Genomic DNA, 18,405 nt, shown 5'->3' with positions numbered 1-18,405 from the left:
CAGGTCCCGGCCCGGCCGGGCTGCACGTGGGCTCGGCTCGGCCGCGGGAGGCGGCGAGCGGGACCGGTATCAGGACCTGCTTCGGGCGCCGGTGTGGGGAGGGCGGCGCCGCCGCGCCGGACCATCCGTAAGTACTGTTGCGGGCCGCTGCCTGTCTCGCCGAGGGGCCCGCTGTCCCGGGCTGTCAGCCGGCCCGCTCTCCTCAGCGCGGCGGCTCCGGCGAGGCCGCCGCTACCGGCCCAGTGCCGCGGGGCGGGGGGTGCCGGCCGCGCCGTTCTCCCCCGCGGCTGCCGCCGGTGAGTCCGTGGCGGGAGCGGTCCCGCATGGGCCGGCTGCTCCCAAGGTCAGCGCTTGGACCCTGTCGCAGCCGTGGGACGCTCGTCCCGCCGTCCTGGCCCGGGCGCCCGCTGCAGGGCCGCCCGTGGGCGCGGCGGTGCGCCCGCCGGCATCGCCGCTTGGGACCGGGGCGCGACGCCGGGGCCGTGCGGGCCCGCCGGTGGGGCCGGCGGCGGGCTGGGAAGGGCCTGTCCGGGAGCTGGAGTCGCGTCGCCCCCGCGCTTCCAGCCCTTGGCGTGTGTCCGGCCTCTCGCTGAGCAGCGAAGCGGCTGCACGGGGCGGCGGGAGCTGGGGTCAGGCGGGAGCTGCCCCCGCCGTGGCGGCCTGGAGGGGAAGGCGAGAGGTGACACGAGCGCGGCAGGTTCGGTAGCGAAGGCTGAGGATGCTCTGCCTCGCCTCTCGTACATCTGGCGTGGCAAGGCTGGCTTGTGCTATGGTAATAGCCGATACAAACTGTTATTAGCAGACTCTCATACATCGCGGTGACTTCTGCTCCTGTGCCAGCCCGGGATACGCTCAGGAGCAAAGGGAGTGAATTAGGTAGCTGCTGAGGAAGCTGTGTTTGCTTTGTAGCCTCTCTTGGAATAATCCTTGTTTTACTTAATTTTTTTTTCCTCTCTTCTCTTGCTTTTCTCTCTCCTTGGAGCAAATAGGATCTGAGTAACTCACCTTCCTGAGCTGGGCAACTTGATCTCTGTCTGAGCTCTTTATTGCAAGCCAGTAAGTTACACCATGAAGGAAGGCAAGCAAAATGAGTGGGCATCACAGTATGGGTGTCCTTATTGTGAACATTACCTGTGATAGTGGGGAATGGCAGCAGGAGCCACGTTCAATCGCAGCCTGTGTTACAGAACTATAAGGGGCTGTGCTGTGGAAGCAGTTGTGACTCTCTGTGTTTTCAAGGGTGATGTGCTGCCTCGGTCAGGCTGGCAGTTAGTTGTGCTGCTGAGCCTTATCAGAGCTTCTGTGGACTTTGTCTCGGGTGAAAGGAAAGGGCTCGTTGCTGGGGAAAGTAGTAGCAGGAGATGGTAGCTTTACTTTTCTCCTGCTGGCTTTGTGCCTGTGAATGATCTACTGAGCTTCAGCCCTTCAGTGAAGGAAGAGCGCATGGCACGCTGGAGTACAGCACGGCTGCCCATGAGGGAGGTATGTCTTTCCTTGGTACACGTGGACCAGTGCTGTCAGTGACTGAGATGAGCTTGCTCCAGTGCCAGGGAGTCACTGTGTGACCCGCTTCAAGTCACTTAACCTCTTTGTTCTTTAAGGAGCATCCTGTGTGAAGGGTGGAACACTGTACAGGCACTGCTGACCTGCTGTACCTGCTATCTGGTGATCTCAGTGGACCTGTGATTCTGAAAAATGGTAGTTAAGCTTTGCTACACACATTATCTTGATGGCACAGTTCATTTCTTGATTAACAAGTTTCCTTGCATGTGTTACCTAGTGTGCTGAAGGAAATGACAGCCTTTTACTAAGGCAAAAGCAGCGAGAAGCCTGATAGAATCCATCTCCTTACTGCACTGTGTGCTGTACTGGTGCCCTGGGCTGACAGTCCCCCACCTGCTCTTTTGGTGTTTCATTCGGCTCTTGAAGGACTTTAGGAAGCTCTTGTGGGACTCCAGTGCTGGGGGATTTAGGCAGGTGAATCTCACCTGGCTGTAACAATATCTTGTGTAATTGGGCTATGGGCTGTTTGCTCTCAGACACTGAACAACTGCCATTGTTAGGTGTGGAGGGTCTGTGTGGGCAGTGCTGCAGGAACTCTGTTACGTGTTCTGGTAGCTGCATCTTAATTACATGTACTCTCCTTATCACCAAGTTTTGATAGCTGTCCTAGGAACCAGATTGCTTCTTAAAGATCTCTGGAGATGCTTTGAGATACTGAGTCATCAGCTGCCTAGGAAGTCTTGGCTTTAACCTTGACATTCTGCAGTGTGTGAAACTAGACAGCAGGAATTCCCCTCCCCTGAGATGAAGGGACCCTCCAGGTCCGATCCAGCTTGGTGCAGAGGTTCCCAGTTCCTGCAGATTCTTGGGAGTTAACTTTGACAGGAGTTTGTTTGAGGGTGGCAGCCAAAGCTGTCCAGAGCCAGAAGCAGTTGTTTTGCTGTGTGAAGATTCCTGTGTTTGTTTTGAAAACGCTGCAGGCTGACTTTAGGGTTATTTGAGAGCAAGTACACTTTCCTAGTAGTAGAATCATCCGAAGAGAATAATACTTTGAAAACACCATCTCCCTGTTTCTGCTGCTGTCATCTTTCACTGATGTGAAAAGAATTCTGTGCTATTTCTGGTGTCCAGGGAGACTGTAGTAAGATCAGGGCTGGCATCCCAGGTGCTCTTGGCAAGGTCTAGGAGTAATAAAATTAATTAAACCGTGAATTACTTGTAATTGTTTGTTTCCGATCTAATGACCAGCCTTCTTCTACCTCTGATTTCTGAGAGCAATGCTTAAAGCAGATGGCTAGTTAAACTTCATGGAGTGACGATTAACTTTGGGCAGCTGCTCTCTGGTCCTGGAAGAAGCTGCTCTATTCAGCAGGTGTTTGGTGTTTCTTGGAAACGGGGGCTGTTGAGTTTGCTTCTCATGGGGGCTGCTGAAGGTGGTAAGTTTGCACCGCACCCGGTGCCTTCAGCTCTTCTCCTGTGTGGTTTTATCCTCCTCTGTGTGGGTTCTGTTTCATTTTGTGTCTTGTACCCTGGCTGGAAGTGAACTCTGACTTCATGGGACGTGCATGTTGCTGTCAGTAGAGGTGGATGCTGCAGGGAAGGTGGTGTAAAATGAAATCCTGCTGTAGCCTGGGGAGGCCCAGACTGCCTTTGACCTCTGCGGCCACCTGGCAGGGAGGAGCAGAAACGTAGCATGTGGCGCCGCTGGCTTTGGCTCTGTGTATAAATAGCAGCAGACCCTGGCAAAAGCTCATGATCCACATGTCCCTCCTGCATTGGGGGCACCAGCTTCGTGTAGGGATACATCTGTGAGTTGGAATTGCAAAGTCTCAGCAGCAGGGCTGGAGTATGTATCCCCATAAACCTGAGGGCTACGACTCTGCAGTCTCCCTGTCCTTAGAGGAGCCTCTTGAGTTATGCACTGGGACTTGTATTCCATTCCTTGTTAAAATGCAGGGTTAGGGAGAATTTTTTTTAGTGTTCAGGAAAGAAATTTGCACATCACTTCCCTGAAAGATTCCAAGTTGAATGGAGTATAGTGTTCTGTTAGCCTGGTAGAGCGGCTGGGCACCAGCTCTCAAGTTGGAGTGCTTAATTTCTATTCCTTGTGTTTCCCCAAACTCAGTGTGACTGTAGGAAGGTCACTCAGTCTGCAGTTTGGCTTTGCTTTACAAAGGATAAAGGGCTGTGGTGGTTGGGAAGCCTTCCTGTGCAGAACAGCCCCTCCATCCTTCAGGCAGGGGCTTGTAGGCGCTGCCATGATGCACATCAAAGCAAAGTGTGTCTGTCCCATCAGGTCTGAGTATGTTGTGTCACTTCTTGTGACAAGTTGGTCAGTGCCTAGAAGTTACCTTCCTGCTTGTTGGGTCTCAGGGAAACTTCTGCTGTTCCTTAGTGCAGCTGAACAGGGTGCCTGTTTCACAAACCTCTGACAGCCTTCCTCTCAGCACGCTTCTCTGGCATATTCTCAGCCAGACAAGCTCCTCTGGGCCCAAGGCTTTCTGTGGGGCTTTTGTTTTTCTTTCCTATGGAACAACACTGCTCTTTGCTTTCCTGTTTAAGTCTAGCCCAGCTTTTGTTTTGAGAAGCAGCTTATCAAGGTCTCCTTGCTGTACACAGTGAAGCCCAGCGTGGGTCTCAGTGCTGTCCTTCAGGTACACACTGGGTCTTACAGTGTTAACAGCATGTGGTGATGTAAATCTCATCGTTCTGTCTCCTTGAAAATTCAAGTCTCTCTTTGTTTTTGTCGTGTGTGCAGGGTATATTGAAGGTATATAGCCTTTGATTAGTTTGATCTCTGCTCCTGGGTGTTGTGCATGCTGGTTTTGTGGAAGTTGATACAGATGCCAGGCGTTAGATACACCTGGTTGCTTTTTCATTAGCTGCATCTGTAGTGGGCACTACGCTGTGTTGCCCGTAGCAAGGGCTGCGTTAGTGTCAGAGGTAAATGCAAAATGTTAAGTATTGAATTTCACCTTTTCCTGAAGTTCTGGGAAATAATTTGTCCTATTATCAAACCTAGGTTTGAAAATCCTGGAAGTTGATAAATCTGGATTTCAGGAACGCTTTTGTGCTGTGTTGGTAGATTATAAAGGTGGTAAGAGCTGGTTTGTGTGCACTGTGGAGGACTGGCTCTCCTTGGTCTTCGAAGGATGCTTTTATAAGAGTTGAATCTGGACTGGTAGGTGTGTCGAGGTAGCTGTTCAGAAACAATTCCAGCAACTCATGTCCTCGGCTCTTGGCTCTGGAAGTGGTGTTCATTCCCCAGCCAGGGATACAGAAAGGTTGTGTGGCTTCTGGTGTATGTACTGAGCCCCTTTGGCTGGCATGATTAAACAGGATGTTTGGTCTGCTTCTGCTTCTGGAGTGGACTACAAAACTGGCAAGAAAACCCCCAAAACAACCCCCCACCAATTTTTGAGGAGCAGCCAAGAAAGATAAAGCTGGTACGGGGGGGGGGGGGAGTGGTGGTGGTACAGAAGCAGTTCCCAGAGCTTGCTGCTCTATCTGTGAGAGCTTTCTGGCAAAGCAGGGAAAAATTGATCTCGGCTTCCTCTGCAGTAAAGGGTTCACAGGGAGACGCTATCTTGGTTGAGGAAACTATAAATAATGAAACGACTGGAGCAGGAAGGCAATAAGATATAAAGTGCAGTAAGGAGCTTGATAATCTGATCAGGTTAATGTTAATTGCAAAGTTTGAACCACTCTCTGGAGCGGCCTTCCACCCGTCCCTCTGCTGTGGACGCTGTGTCTTGATAGGAAAGACAAAGAAGCTGCAGATTAGATACTCCAGTGCCAAATGCCAGGTCAGCTCCTGAAGAGAGCAGACCCTAAGGGGAGGTCAGGTCTTTCTGTGTCTGTTTCTGTATGGTAATTTATTGTATTTTAATTTCTGTGGTAGGTTCCTAGGCGTTGTCAACTCCTTATGCCTCCAGTAAGGCAGGCCATGTGCTACTGGTTATTTTTAGCATGGAAAATTTTAAGAGCCCACGTGGTCCCATTTAGTTTTAAGTGTGCCAGCCTTGTCCAGTTCTCTTTCACCCAGAGAGTATTTATTTCCCGAGCGCTGTATTGCTAACTATAGGGTTTGTTGGGAGGCATCCTGGCCTTGCTCTTCCAGCTACGTGTCCAATTTAGCTGCCGGCTCTGTGATCCTTTAGGGCGGTCCTTAATTCCAGCCTTGATTTCCACTGCTTTTGGAGTCTGGAAGCTCTCCAGTGCTGGCACAGGAGGAGAGTGGGGCTGGCAGGGATCTGTCCCTGTGGAGCACAGGGTCTCCTTTACCTGGGAGATGTCCTTGTCTCTTCTTGCAGAGACTCGAATCAGCTTGTCCCCAGAACAGACCTTCTTGAGAGCCCTGACAGTCTGGAGCGAGCACTTGCTGAGCTCCCTTCTCGGACCTTGAGATGAATTCTCTGGCTTCTCCCTGAACCTCGTGCTGCGAACATTTCTAGCCTTATAAGGCTCTGCATGCTGGAGGGCTGTCTGTCCTGGTGAGAGAAACGAGGTGGCTTAAAACTGCTCTGAGACCCTAATGCGAACAAGTAGAATCATTTGACTGTCCTTAGCTTTGTTTTTTTGATGGTAGGTGAGTGTGCAAGTTCGTTCTTGTCCTTATCTCCCTGATCTTTGTCAGGAGTTTTCCATAAATCAAGTCTGGATCCAGATTTAGAGAGCTGAGTGTCCCCTACTCCCCTCCTTGGTGTCATAATCCCATCCTGACCTACTGTGCGGATTATTTATCAAGCTGGAAAAGTCTCCTGTGCTAGCTGCAGCTCTGCAGCCATGCCTTGATTTGAGGTGTGACATTTAGAGCAGATTCCTGCCGTGCCAGAAGGAAGTGGAAGTGGCCGATGGTGTGGGGGGAGTGTGGACAGTGTGTGAGCTCCGCACTAGATCAGCTCTATTTTTGGTGCGGGACTGACTGCGTGGAGCCCTGCGTGGCGGGGAGCAGCACTGGGGCATCCTGTGCTTCACACTGGTTCTGCCGTTTGCATTGGCCTAGAGCCCCAGGAGCTGCTGCACTTCCCCCCCCCCCCCCTCCAGCTGCTCCAGCCTGGAGAGGGCAAGGGATGTGGGGCCAGGCTCCCTCCAGCTTGGCAGAGTTTAAGGCAATGGGATTTGACAAGCTGCCATTTTCTGTTCTGCTGCTGGCAGGAAGATCCCAGGCTTTCTTCCTGCCGTGTGTTGAAATGATCCCATTGCCCTGCAGTCGGGAGCTGGCTGTCACACTGGCACTGGGGAGAGGGTTTTGTCACTCTGCAGCGTGTCGGGAAAGGAATGTGGGCTTTAGCAGAGGAAATGGAAGAGAAGCCCTTGCTGCATCTTGCAACCATTTTGTTGGGCAGGTTAAAAATCGGGGATTGTGTAAAAAGTGACATTGGGATCAGCATATCAAATTTAGGCCACTGACATCTTCCGATCACCCTTACATAAGGCGATGTTGTTTGGTGCAGACTGTCCCCGAGCCAGCTTTAGGATGTCTGCTGGCATCTTGTGCAGAGCCACTGCCTTTTACCCATCTGGAGGTAGTGGAAAGATGCAGAATTCCTTTTTAACATGATTATTGATAGCATAATAATGCAGTTTGTGAAAACTAGTCAAACCCATGAAATTAAACAAGCTTTTCAAGGAGCACTCAGCTAATCCAGCAGTCCCTGCTGATCTAAGTATCACAGGAGAGTGAAGATCTTTATCTTGAATTATATTAATGTTTAAAATGACTGTCTCAACTGTTTTGACGGTCAGGCTTTGGGACATGCCTCTGTGGGGCATCCTGCTACTGTCTTCCTGTGCTGCAGAGCTGTGTGGGACTATTGTTCTTACAGTTGGGGCAACTTAATAGGGAACGGGATAATAATAGAGCTGTCTGTTTAATCGGGAGAAGGCTTGCTGGGAACGGGCTGCTGTGAGCTACTTTAATGTGAGTTTGTGGTACGCCAATGAGACAGCTTGTAGGGTGGCTCTGCATTAATTACAACAACTTCAGCGGATGGCAGATGAGCACTTGCAGTGGCTCACAATGCACCATTGTGCTGTACAGCATCAGTGCAAACCTTTTGTCTTAGGAACACACAGGCTTTACCCTTTCTGTTCACCAAGTTCCAAAAGCCAAACATCCACGTTACTGCACCGTTTTGCTTGTTTGTTTGCTGCTTGGGTGTTTGTTTTTTAAATTCCAAGTTAACCCAAAGCTTGTCCTGGGCACCAAGCCCTGCTACCTGGCTGTGTGAAGCCAGCTGGAAGAAACTTGCATTTAGAGATCAGATACAAACATCCAGTAAAGACAAATCCAAGTTCCCTGTGTAGAGCAACATAAATACCTCATTTGTGTTATGCTGGATGCTACTGGGTTTCTTAAAACTGCATCTTGCCTTTGGGACTGAGCAAGAAGCTGCCTGGTGCCAGGTTTTGCCATTCATTTATTTCCTTGCCTCAGTGGCTAGGATGCTGCAGCAAATGCTACGGAAGCAAAGCTGGTGTCCCAGCTGGCTTAGATAAAGTTGTGTTTGCTCCTCTGGGATGGGAGGGTGCGGAATCAAGTGAACATTATCTGAGGCTTGGGTGCTGGGTTTGAGCCTGAGGGAGGCATGTTTTTGTCTCTCAGCTAGAGCGTAATCAGCTGCTCCTGAAAGTTGAGGCCCGAAGGAGAGTTGGAAGCTCTGGTCAGAGCACTTGCTCTGATAACAAAAGCTTTTTTCCAGTTGAGACAGACTAAGCACAGTCGGCAAACGGACTTCTTATGTCGAGGAATTATTGTGCTTCTAAAGAGGAACTAGATGAACTTTCATAGAATCATAGGGGTTGGAAGGGACCTCGAGAGATCATCGGGTCCAACCCCCCTGCCAAAGCAGGCAACTTTCCAGTGCACAGTTCCCAGTTCTAGGACTTCACTATCTCCTGTAAATAACCCTTATTTTTGTTGCTCATCGGCAGAAGTCTCAAAGGCTGTTTAGAGAAAAGCCTGTCCTGTGTGTGCATCATGAGACGTGGTGTTTTGGTTTAATGTCTGCTCAGGGAGAACATAAACTGTGCGTGCTTTGGAGCAAGACTCTTTTGGGGATGCGGGTAACTGTTAAGCTTTGTGTTCCAACTGTGGGCTTTCCTTAAGGAAAAGGAAAAGCATCGCAGCCCTGCCCTGTGTAGCCCAGGTCAGCCTTGTACAAGGAGGAACATGACCAAGGCAAGAGTCTTGGCAGTGTCCAGGCAGGGAGGGGCTTGTGCTCTTTCTAGAGCAAGAGACAGCTTTCATCTCTCAAAAGTTAGAGGAGCAGCAGCGGTTGAAGTAGTAAACACACTTTGGAGCTGGGTTCCTAAGTAGCAGTGTCTCCAGCCAACCAACTGATGCTGAGCAAACACCCTGTAGAGTACCAGAACAGCACCAATGTTTTCTGCTCACATCCCCAGGGCTTTCCAGTTTTCCTTCATTCTGCCCCGGTGAAATTGTTTGAAGTATAAAGGTGAAGTAAGGTGAAATCCAGAAGTCTGATGGTGCAAAATGTCCAGCTATCCCCAGCCTTAGGTGAGGATCTTGTTGTGTGCTCTCTGGTAGGGACATGAATTTAAGGAGCGGCTGGAAAACGACCCCATTGGTGCTCATAGAAACACCTTCAGGCATTTATGAAACTTCAGCCTTTGTGTTACTCTCCTGGTGATGATTGTAACGTGTTTTCTTGTTTCTCTTCCCAGCTTTAATTGCTGAGGCTGTGTAAAATGGCTGTGAGCTTCCACAGAGTCATCCTGTGTGTCATACCTGGCGTGCTGGCACTTCTTGGCTGCTGGTGGGTTTACTCCCATAGGAAAAAGTATACCAGCTCTAGTCACAAAGAACAAACAGCCACTGAAAAGCAGCAGGAAGAAGCGCCAGCAGCAAGCGTTGAGGCGGGAGAGGAAGTCTCTGAGGAAGAGCAATGCCTAGCAGATGAAACCTCGACCTCCCTGCTGTCAGCAGGGTCAACGACACCCTCTCTTCTGTGTCACACTCAGGAGAGGTTAGATCTCTCCCAGGACCTTTCAGACCTGTCGGTAATAACACCGCAGCCCAGCACACTTGAAGACAACAGTGAGCACCTAGAAACAATAGGATATCAAGCTGAAAGCTGTGGCCCTGCTTGCATTTCTCTCCCTCTGACCTTGGATTATCACGGCAGTGCTGCAGTGGGCCTTGTACACGATTTGGGCTCTAGTGCCAACCAAGATCAGCAGCCATCAGTGTCAGTGACACTGACACGAGAGTCTCTGGGAATCTCAGAGGAGATCAGCAATGCAGAGCAGCCAGAAGATTCCTCACTTAAGGCCCCTGAGGAAAGCCGGGTGCCAGAAATTGTGCCATCAAATACTGGCTGTGTGACAGCCCTTTCCTTGGGAACGGAGAAGGAAGCCAATATCCTACAAGCCTTTCTCAATAACGAACTTGTATCGAGCCACAAGGATTCTGCAGCGAGCGTGTCACTGGATTGTTTGGACTATGCCTGTTTGGAGCAGTCTGTGGACAAAGAGATGTCCGAGTCACCTGCCAGTGGTGTACTTGTGCATCATGGGGAGAGTGCACAGCCAAAAGGAAATGAACTGGAAAGAGAGCAGATTGAAAGAGTGAGTCTGGACAAGGAAGAAGTGGAGAAAATTGAGCAAGTAGCCATACAGGTTGTTTCCAATGTCATTTTGGCAGCAACTGAGGAAGTGCTGTCTGGTTCTGCAAGCGATATGCCCACTCAGATCTGCCAGGCTGCTGCTGGACGACTTGAGACACCTCTGGAGATGGTGAGCCTTGTTTCCTCTGGTCAGACGGTCGCAGAGGAAGCTCCAGAAACAGATGAGAATGTTGCTGTGAAGAGTGATGCTGTGGTAGTGACATCCCTGCAGACAGAGGAGCAGGAGCAGTGTGTGACAGCTTCCAGCTGTTTAATACGGGGCTCTTTATCCAGCCCCGGTCAGGGAGATGTGAAAAATGGTCAGGTTAAGAACCATGTGTGCTGTGAGTCCCAAGGAGTTGAGCGGACTTCTGTGGAAAACTATGGAGGGCCACTGGAGAAGTCATCTTTGGTTATGGGGGACTCTGGGTGCTGTGCACGTGCATCTGAAGGTGGGATGAGTGCAAAGGACCCGTTGCAGAAGGCAATGTGGTCTGTTGCATCAGGCCAGCAGTTGGACTCGCTGAGGGTATCTGCAAGCCAAGACGTGCCTGCCGAGCAGAGCTCAGCACCAAGGAAAAAGCCTCCCCCTCTGGCCCTACCTGAAGCCAGCAACAGGCCGCACTTTAATGGGGTGCAGGAAGAGGATGCTCTGGCCTTGCATTGTGATGGTAGCAGGGCAGCAGGGATGGATGAAGGTCACTCAGGAGGTAAGGGATTTCAAAATACTCCTACAGATACATGGGGACTGAGTGTTTTATGTGCTGTACCCCTTCTGCTTCAGAACATGTCCAGAACAATCCTCTCCATGTTTAACTTCCTTAGTAGAGGAATATTTAGCCCTTGTACAGGTGGGTATGTGTTTGCTTTCAGAATTCCCATTGCTGTTGGATCTGGTGTAGGAGGGGTGATCTTCAGGGTTTGCTGCAAAGGGGTGAATAGGCTGGTCCACTTTCAGCATGGAGTTTGCTGTCTAAACCTAAGTGCTTGAGTAGCCTGGTGAAATGGGCCGTGCCTGGGTGCTGAACACCTTGCTGGTTTGAGACCTGCTTATTCTGCTTCCATTGAGACAGCCTTCAGTAAGCATGGGGTTCTTCTCTCTTTTTGGGCTGCTGCTGAATGGAAGCTGGATGGCAGCAGGTTTCTGAGGTGCTGCTGGGTGAGGCAGGGGTGTGCTCTGGGGAGCTGGGGTTGAGTCATTTGGTTGTAGACCAAGTGTCCTGAACCCTGCAAGTTCTGCATGACAAGCTTGCGTGGCCCCCCCACGTGCTGAACTCCCTGTGGAAAGCCCTGTTGAAGTCATGGGGAACTGCAAAGTCCCTCTCTGCAGCAGCTCTGTTAGCATGGCTCTCCTCACACTGGTAGCTTTGACTTTGTGTCTTGGCTTGACTTCTGTGCAACATGGTTCTGTTTGGAAGGAGTCCTGCTGAACTCAGGCCTCTGCTTCATTCCTAGAGGTGTCCAGCTTTTTCTTCAGGTCTAAAAGGAAACTTTTGGTAGGTTACATGCAGCAGGACTTTCCCCTTTCTGAAATACTGGAGAACCTGGTACAGGAGCCTCCTGGCTGAGCACATAGGAGAAGCTCTCTGTGAAATACTGCGTTTTCCTGGCCTGGTGTCTGGTAGCTGGCTCAGGTGGTCTGTCTGAATGCTGACACATGTACATGTCTTGTAGATTTGGATGTCAAAACCAGGGATTTTGTGGACAGTGGCTGTGCCATGCGGAAGATGGTGACTTGCCAGAAGTCAAAGCCTGAAAAAATCTCCACCGAGCCAGACTTCGTTATCTGGGAAATAGAGGTCCCAAAGGTAAGCAGCCGCTAGCCTGCTCAACACATCCTGCCCTGTGCTCTGTAGCCATCTTCTGGTTCTTCCAGACTGGTACTGGCTCAGTGCCATCCCAGGGAGATAAACAGCAAATAATGAGGATTTAAGCATTTCATGTAGCGTTAGACACAACAAGGGTGAAGAGCCAGTCCGGGGCTGCACCCAGGTAACGCTGGCTGTCTGGCTCGTTATTCCCTGTTATCTTCCATCCCAGTCTGTTAGTCCAACACTTTGAAAGCATTCAGAAGGCTTTGAGGGTACACAGTTAGGAAGTGCTGGTGATGAGCTGGTTGGGTTTTTTCTTTCCACTATGTAGGAGGGTTTTGTTTTGACTGCCTGCCTCAAGCCTTCCTCACAGACTGAGTGCTCAGCTAGTCCGTGGGGCCGCTGTGTCTCAGTCTTTACAGCGAGCTTTCTTTTGGGTTGAGACAGAGGTTGTCTGCTTTTAGGCCTTTGTTCCTGCCACCTTTGTACGTAGCTAATGTTACGTTTTATAGGATTATCCATGCTGACTGGGGGCCAGCGCTTCTGCTCTGGGCTCTGACAGTAAGCGGTGGCAGGTGCCAGCAGAAGAGTAGAAGGGACAGGGCTTGCAGAGACATCTCTACATCCCCTGGCCCAGCTGGCTGGGCACTCTGTGCTCTGAGGGTTCTCAGGGCCTGCTTTACTCTCCTGGGACTGTGTCTACTCCCTAATCTAAGGAGCCGCTTTAAAACCTTGATGATGACAGTGCCCTTTACCAGGCCTGGTTTTGTCCCGTTGGTCCTCTGTATCGTTCTCCAAGGTGTGAAGATGAATCTGTGAACATGAGCGGTGTTTACTGGCCTGTATCTACCTTGACTTATCCCAGACCAGTTTCTGCACTGTTCCAGCATTGCCTTTATTTTATTGTGCCTGGTCCTGCACTACAGGAACTGGACACATGGGGGAAATAAGCCCCGGCAAGGAGTGTGGATTGACCTCCATTCCTCCTCTTGACTGCTGCTTTCCTCTCTTTCCCAAAGGCTTTAGTTGGCCGCTTGATTGGCAAACAAGGAAGATTCATGAACTACTTAAAGCAAGCATCTGGGGCCAAAATTTATGTCTCCACACTACCTTATTTCCATGACTCTCAAGTCTGTCACATTGAAGGTAAGAGAAACATCTCTGTGTTTGTGGTCTAGGAGCCCGAATGAGATGGGTAAGGAGTTAAACAGCACGTGTCCACAAACATAGCCTTGCATGTGAAGGATGTTACATTAATTGTGGGTGAAAAATACCTGCCAGTGAACTGGGTTCATCCTGAAAGTTAAGTGATTGCAAATAGGGCCTGGTGGTCTTGAGTGTTGGTCTGATAGCCACCTACATGGCCAGTCTGTGAAATCTGAAGCTGTTTATGTAGTGCAGGCCGCTTTTGGTAGCTCTGTTTCTTCACGAGGTGGGGGGTTGTCCTCAGCATAGCTGTGCTACAGACTTTCTGCGGGACATTTATCTTCCAGGCTCCTCACAACAAGTAGAAAAAGTATTGAGCCTGATTGGCAAGAAGTTCAAAGATCTGTGCCTCACCAACATCCATGCTCTACCTCCACCAACACCACTGACGCTTCATTCTCTCCTGATGACTGCCTGGGTAAGTCCCAGGTTTCTGGCTGCACTGATGTTGGGGTCAAAGGCTGCTGTTGGTCGCTGCTGTTGGTCACTGCTGTCGTACACTCGATCCAGGTGGCTGGCTCACAGAGGCCCTCAGAGCCAGTTTGGTTTTGTGTAGCACTCTTGGCTTGTGTCACTGTTACGGGTCAGACTGATCTTCCTGTTGGAAGGTGGGCCTTGTCCCAAGTCTGATGTCCTTGAGAGCAGCATGGAGTAGCTTTATGCTTCTGATCCAAAGCAGCCTTTGGAAGTCAAATACTGGAGTGGCAGACTTTGCCACTCGTGGCCTCAGGCCGTGCTGGTGGACCATGGAGTGGCTGTGAACAAAACTTGTGTTGCAGTGAACACTAACAAGAATTCCTTTCTTCCATGTGACAGCTGTTGCTCCCAGATGGAGTTGCTGTAGAAGTGGTTGTGGCAAACCAAGTCGATGCTGGCCACATGTTTTTACAGCAGCATACGCACCCCACTTTCCATGTCCTGTGTAGCCTTGACCAGCAGATGTATGCCTGCTACTCCCAACCAGATATTCCGACCCTGCCAACTCCGGTAGAAGGCAAGTAGCTCAACTGCTCACAAACTGTTTGCTTCAGAAGCTTGTAGGGTTGTGCAAAAGCCTGATGCCCCTGAGCATGGCAGTGGCGCAGACAGACTTGAGAGTCCAAGGCAGCTCTGCTGTGTCACAGCTGCAGGTGAGTCTGGAGGGGCAGGGGTGTAGAAGGAAGATGGAAGCAGCAGAAGGAATGCTGTTGGTTCTTGGGAGGTTGCTGTGCAGCATGGCTGATCCACTGAAAGTGCTCATTTCTGGGAATCCACTCACCCTGAGCTCTTCTGTTTTGCAGTTGGCATTATCTGTGCAGCTCCGGGTCTGGATGGGGCATGGTTACGGGCTCAAGTTGTTAGTTACTTTGAAGAGACTGGTGAAGTGGAGCTCCGCTATGTGGACTACGGAGGCTACGACAGAGTGAAGATTGACAAACTCAGACAGATCAGGTCTGTAGCTGCTTTGCTGCTGCTTGGATTGCTGGGAGTGTGGTCTGGGGCTTTTGGAGTGTCATTACTTTTAAACTGAATTCCTGTTAAAGCAATTGATTAATTGCTGTAACCTTCAAGAACACAGGAGTAACTTAAATCTAACTACTTTGCATTTATTTCCTTTTCTTTAAGGTCTGACTTCTTATCACTACCTTTCCAAGGAGCAGAAGTTTTACTGGACAACGTGGTCCCTCTGCCAGGTAACAGAGTTCTTGAGATGTACCATCAATGGTGCTCCATCAGGTTTCCATGGGTGCCAGCTCTGTACAAGCCTTGATTCTGTCTAAGCCTTGTCCCTCCCCTTGCGAGCGCAGCCTCTGAAGAGACTGGAGCGAGGACTGGAAGAAACATATTTTCTTCTAAATGTGCAAGTGCGGCACAACCTGTCAAGCTCCAGGGGAGAGATGGTGAAGGAACAGGCTTTCTCCTGTGTGGAGGGAGGAGAGGAGGAATGACTTTACTGAAGAGCAGGTTGGCAGGACCGCAGGGTGTAGATGAAGTAGCTGTAGCTACTCTGCCACCTTCTGTCCCGCAGGAGTTATGAAGGCAAACGCAGCTTTTAATCTGCTAGACAAAAGTCTGAGATTTTCCTACTAGTAAGAGTCAAAACAGCAATGGAAGCTCAAAGGTACTGCAGAAGTCTGCTGTTCTGTCTTTCAAGCCTCATAATTCATCAACTGCTGGCATTCACATTAAGGTGGCTTTAGAAAGCGCTCAGTCCTTTCCCTTCAGCAGCACAGCAGGGATAATACTTGTGTGAGCCTCCAGCTTGATGGGCTGGGTCCAGCAAATGCCTCCAGCAGCTGCACAGGAGGATTCTCTGGCCCGGCTGCTGTCGGAGGTCAGGCAAGGTTGGTTGCATAGTCCCTTCTGGCCTTTGAAGCCTGGCACCATCTCATCTGTTTTCTCCTGCTCTGCTCTCTCCACAGACGAGGATCACTTTTCATCTGAAGCAGATGCCGCTGTTGTGGAGATGACCAAAGGCGCAGTCCTGGTGGCGCAGGTCAGTGGGAGCTGTCTGGCTTGAGTGCTGCTGTTGTCCCCTCTCCCCCAGCATCCTGTGTGTGCTCCAGGCCAGAAAAAAGGCCCAGCTTGGACGCCCGGCCGCTTGGCATGGCTCTCGTGGAGAAATGTTGGTGCTGAGACCTTCCTTGTGCAGCATCAACAGTGCAGTGGGTGATGCTGGCCATGCCAACTCTGGCTCAGGGCAGGGCACTGCTGAGAATTGCTCATGCTCGCGACCAGGACTGGTGTCTGTCTGCATGCTGATGTCAGTCTGTCTCTTCCAGGTCACAAATTATGACAGTGCAACAGGTCTGCCACTGATACAGCTCTGGAACTTGATGGGAGATGAGGTGCGTCTGGCGACATACCTGTTTTTTCAACACTCTTAGGGTTGAGGATCATAGAATCATAGGGGCTGGAAGGGACCTCGAGAGATCATGGGGTCCAACCCCCCCTGCCAAAGCAGCTCCCTAGCTCTTATTGCACAGATAGGCATCCAGACGGGTCTTGAATATGATGATGATGCAGACTGTTGATTAGCAACTCGCTGATGGTTCTTCCTGGTGGCGTGTTCACCTTTCTACTTCTTTTCTCCCCCCTTTTAGGTGCTGTCAGTGAACAAAGCTCTAGTAGAAAGAGGACTGGCTCAGTGGCTTGACTACTAGCGATGCCCCAGATGCCTTGACACCTATTTCTGCGAAGAAATCCTATTTTGCACTGTTACAATTTGGTTTGGCAAGTTCTAAAAGAAAATATTCTTGTACCAGTGTGCAGAGTTTTGCTTGTCTGTTCTAACGAGTTTTTGTAGAACTGTTACGGTTTCACCTAAAAACACATACCTCATCTCAGCGTGAGGCGGGGTGTTCAAAGCCATAACCACAGATACTGTAGCTTTAAAGCAAAAAAAACAAGTCCTCCCTGGCCTCTCCTCAAAAGTTGGATGCAAAACCCCTTCAGACCCAGGGGCTGCTGGAAGCTGCAAATGCCCTGTGGCAGTGTTTCTGTTCAGCACGTGTAACGCCCAGTGGCCTTCCTGTCTGCTTGTCCTACAAGTGACATGGGTTGTCCTTCTGTACCAGGCTCTGCCAATGGAATGAGTGAATGTTCTGAAGGAGTTGAATGTTTGGCTATGGATTTTCCTGTGTTGTGCCACTAACCTGCTCAAACAGTGATCACCTTGTGTCTTCCTTGTGCCAGGAGGTAGATGAATTGCATTTGTTGCACTTTGTGTGCCATGTGACGCTCTGCAGTCATGGTTTTTAGGCTCGATATGCTTAAGGAAGAAAGCTGCTCTGTGCAGGATGCTACCAGTACAATCTTTGCTCTAAAGTGTCATGTATTTATGGAAAAGAACTGATTGCCAAGCCCAATTGTAGTTTCTATTTTTCTATCTGTGCAAGTCTGTAAATATAGATAAAACCCCCATTGTAATATGTAATATTTTGTACAAGAAAAACACTGGAAACAAAGGGAACTTTACAGAAACTTTTTCACACCAAAATGCCCTATGTAGGTAGAACTGGTTTGGAGTGCGTTAGGGTAGCCAACTTATTTGGAGCATCTGAATGTTGGGAGTGTATTCGCTCTGCTGTATCCAGGGTTAGCATTCCCTTAGGTTGCTGTCTGGTTTGAATTGTGATTGCTGCATTCTTTGCTATGTTGCTGTACAGATATGTTTAAAAAAAAAAAAGTGTAATTTGGCATTAACATAGCTGTGGTGTTCTCCCTCAAGTTGTTGGGTTTTCTTTTTTTTTTTTTTTTTTGCTCCTTTTTAGGTTTAAATTAAAATTTTGCTTAAGTAATTTAAGCTGACTTAATGCTCTTAACCAATCGCCCTCTAAGGTATATCATTTTAGATAGGTATTGAGCTGGGATTTATTGCTGGCAGAGAAGATACATCAATGTTTACCTGGTGAGTAAGTCAGTCCTTAGAATCAGGCTGATTCAAGGATGTCCTTACAGCCTGTGAGCTAACATGTCAGCATATCACACATTTGGGTAGCTGCCTACAAAAGCATTTGGTCCAACCCCTTCTGGTATGGTATGGTTATAGTCTTTTTTTTTTTGAGTTCTCTTCTGTTTGGCACTTGTGATTTAATGTTCATTATTTGCAGCAACATCCAGTGAAAATGAAATTGGGTAACTCAGTTAAATCTATACAATGTACATTCTCTTGGAATGTTTCTTTCCATTGCAATTAAAGTTCAAATTTTAAGCCGTCTTAAACTGTGATGACTAAGCCTTCATTTCCTGACCTCATGTGATGCAGGGTTAGGAAGGGAACTTGGTGGGATAAGCAGGTGAGGTAAGATCCCAATGCCTCTTCAAGAGATGCAGAAGGCTTGAGCTTCAAATCTCCTGGGGCTCCTTTTACTTCCAGCTGAAAACTGCATTTAATTTTACCATGAATAACGTATTAGCAAGCCCCAGTCTGAGTACGGGTACTAAAGGCTGCTGAAGTTGTTTTATGTTTGTGAACTTAATTAACTCTGGGCTCAGGATGTCCCTTTTGTCACACTTGTGTGCTGAGAAGTGAAACTGGGGAGCCTGATTCTACTGTGCAGGCTTTGAAACCCCCTCTTGAAAATGCTGGCAGGTTTCTTGTTCAAGCCAAAGCAGTGCTGGAATGTGAACTGGTGTGTCACTAGAGCCGTCTGTCCTCACCCTGGTATCGGAGCACCCTGCAGCTCCCAAAGCCTGTTCTCGCAGCAGGATGTATTCACGCTCTGCGTAGAGAAGATGCGAAGGGATGGGTGTGCTGGCTGTGCGAGGCCCAC

At 49.7% G+C, this 18,405-nt stretch overlaps 1 protein-coding gene across 1 annotated transcript; it reads left to right on the top strand.

Moving 5' to 3' along the window:
• AKAP1 (A-kinase anchoring protein 1) lies at window positions 1-17,848 on the top strand. Its single transcript, XM_084272807.1, has 11 exons — window positions 1-127; window positions 9,193-10,843; window positions 11,808-11,941; window positions 12,964-13,090; window positions 13,438-13,568; window positions 13,967-14,144; window positions 14,431-14,581; window positions 14,756-14,823; window positions 15,553-15,626; window positions 15,913-15,978; window positions 16,234-17,848. The coding sequence occupies exons 2-11, from the start codon at window positions 9,217-9,219 to the stop codon at window positions 16,291-16,293; spliced, it is 2,616 nt and encodes an 871-aa protein (XP_084128933.1). The 5' UTR covers window positions 1-127; window positions 9,193-9,216; the 3' UTR covers window positions 16,294-17,848.
• Window positions 17,849-18,405: the final 557 nt, after the last annotated feature.

This window comes from Gallinula chloropus (genome assembly GCF_964237585.1).
Source record: "Gallinula chloropus genome assembly, chromosome: 19".
Lineage (NCBI taxonomy): Eukaryota > Metazoa > Chordata > Aves > Gruiformes > Rallidae > Gallinula > Gallinula chloropus.
The sequence above is the reverse complement of the archived record's forward strand: the minus strand, read 5'-3'. Positions and strand labels throughout refer to the sequence as shown.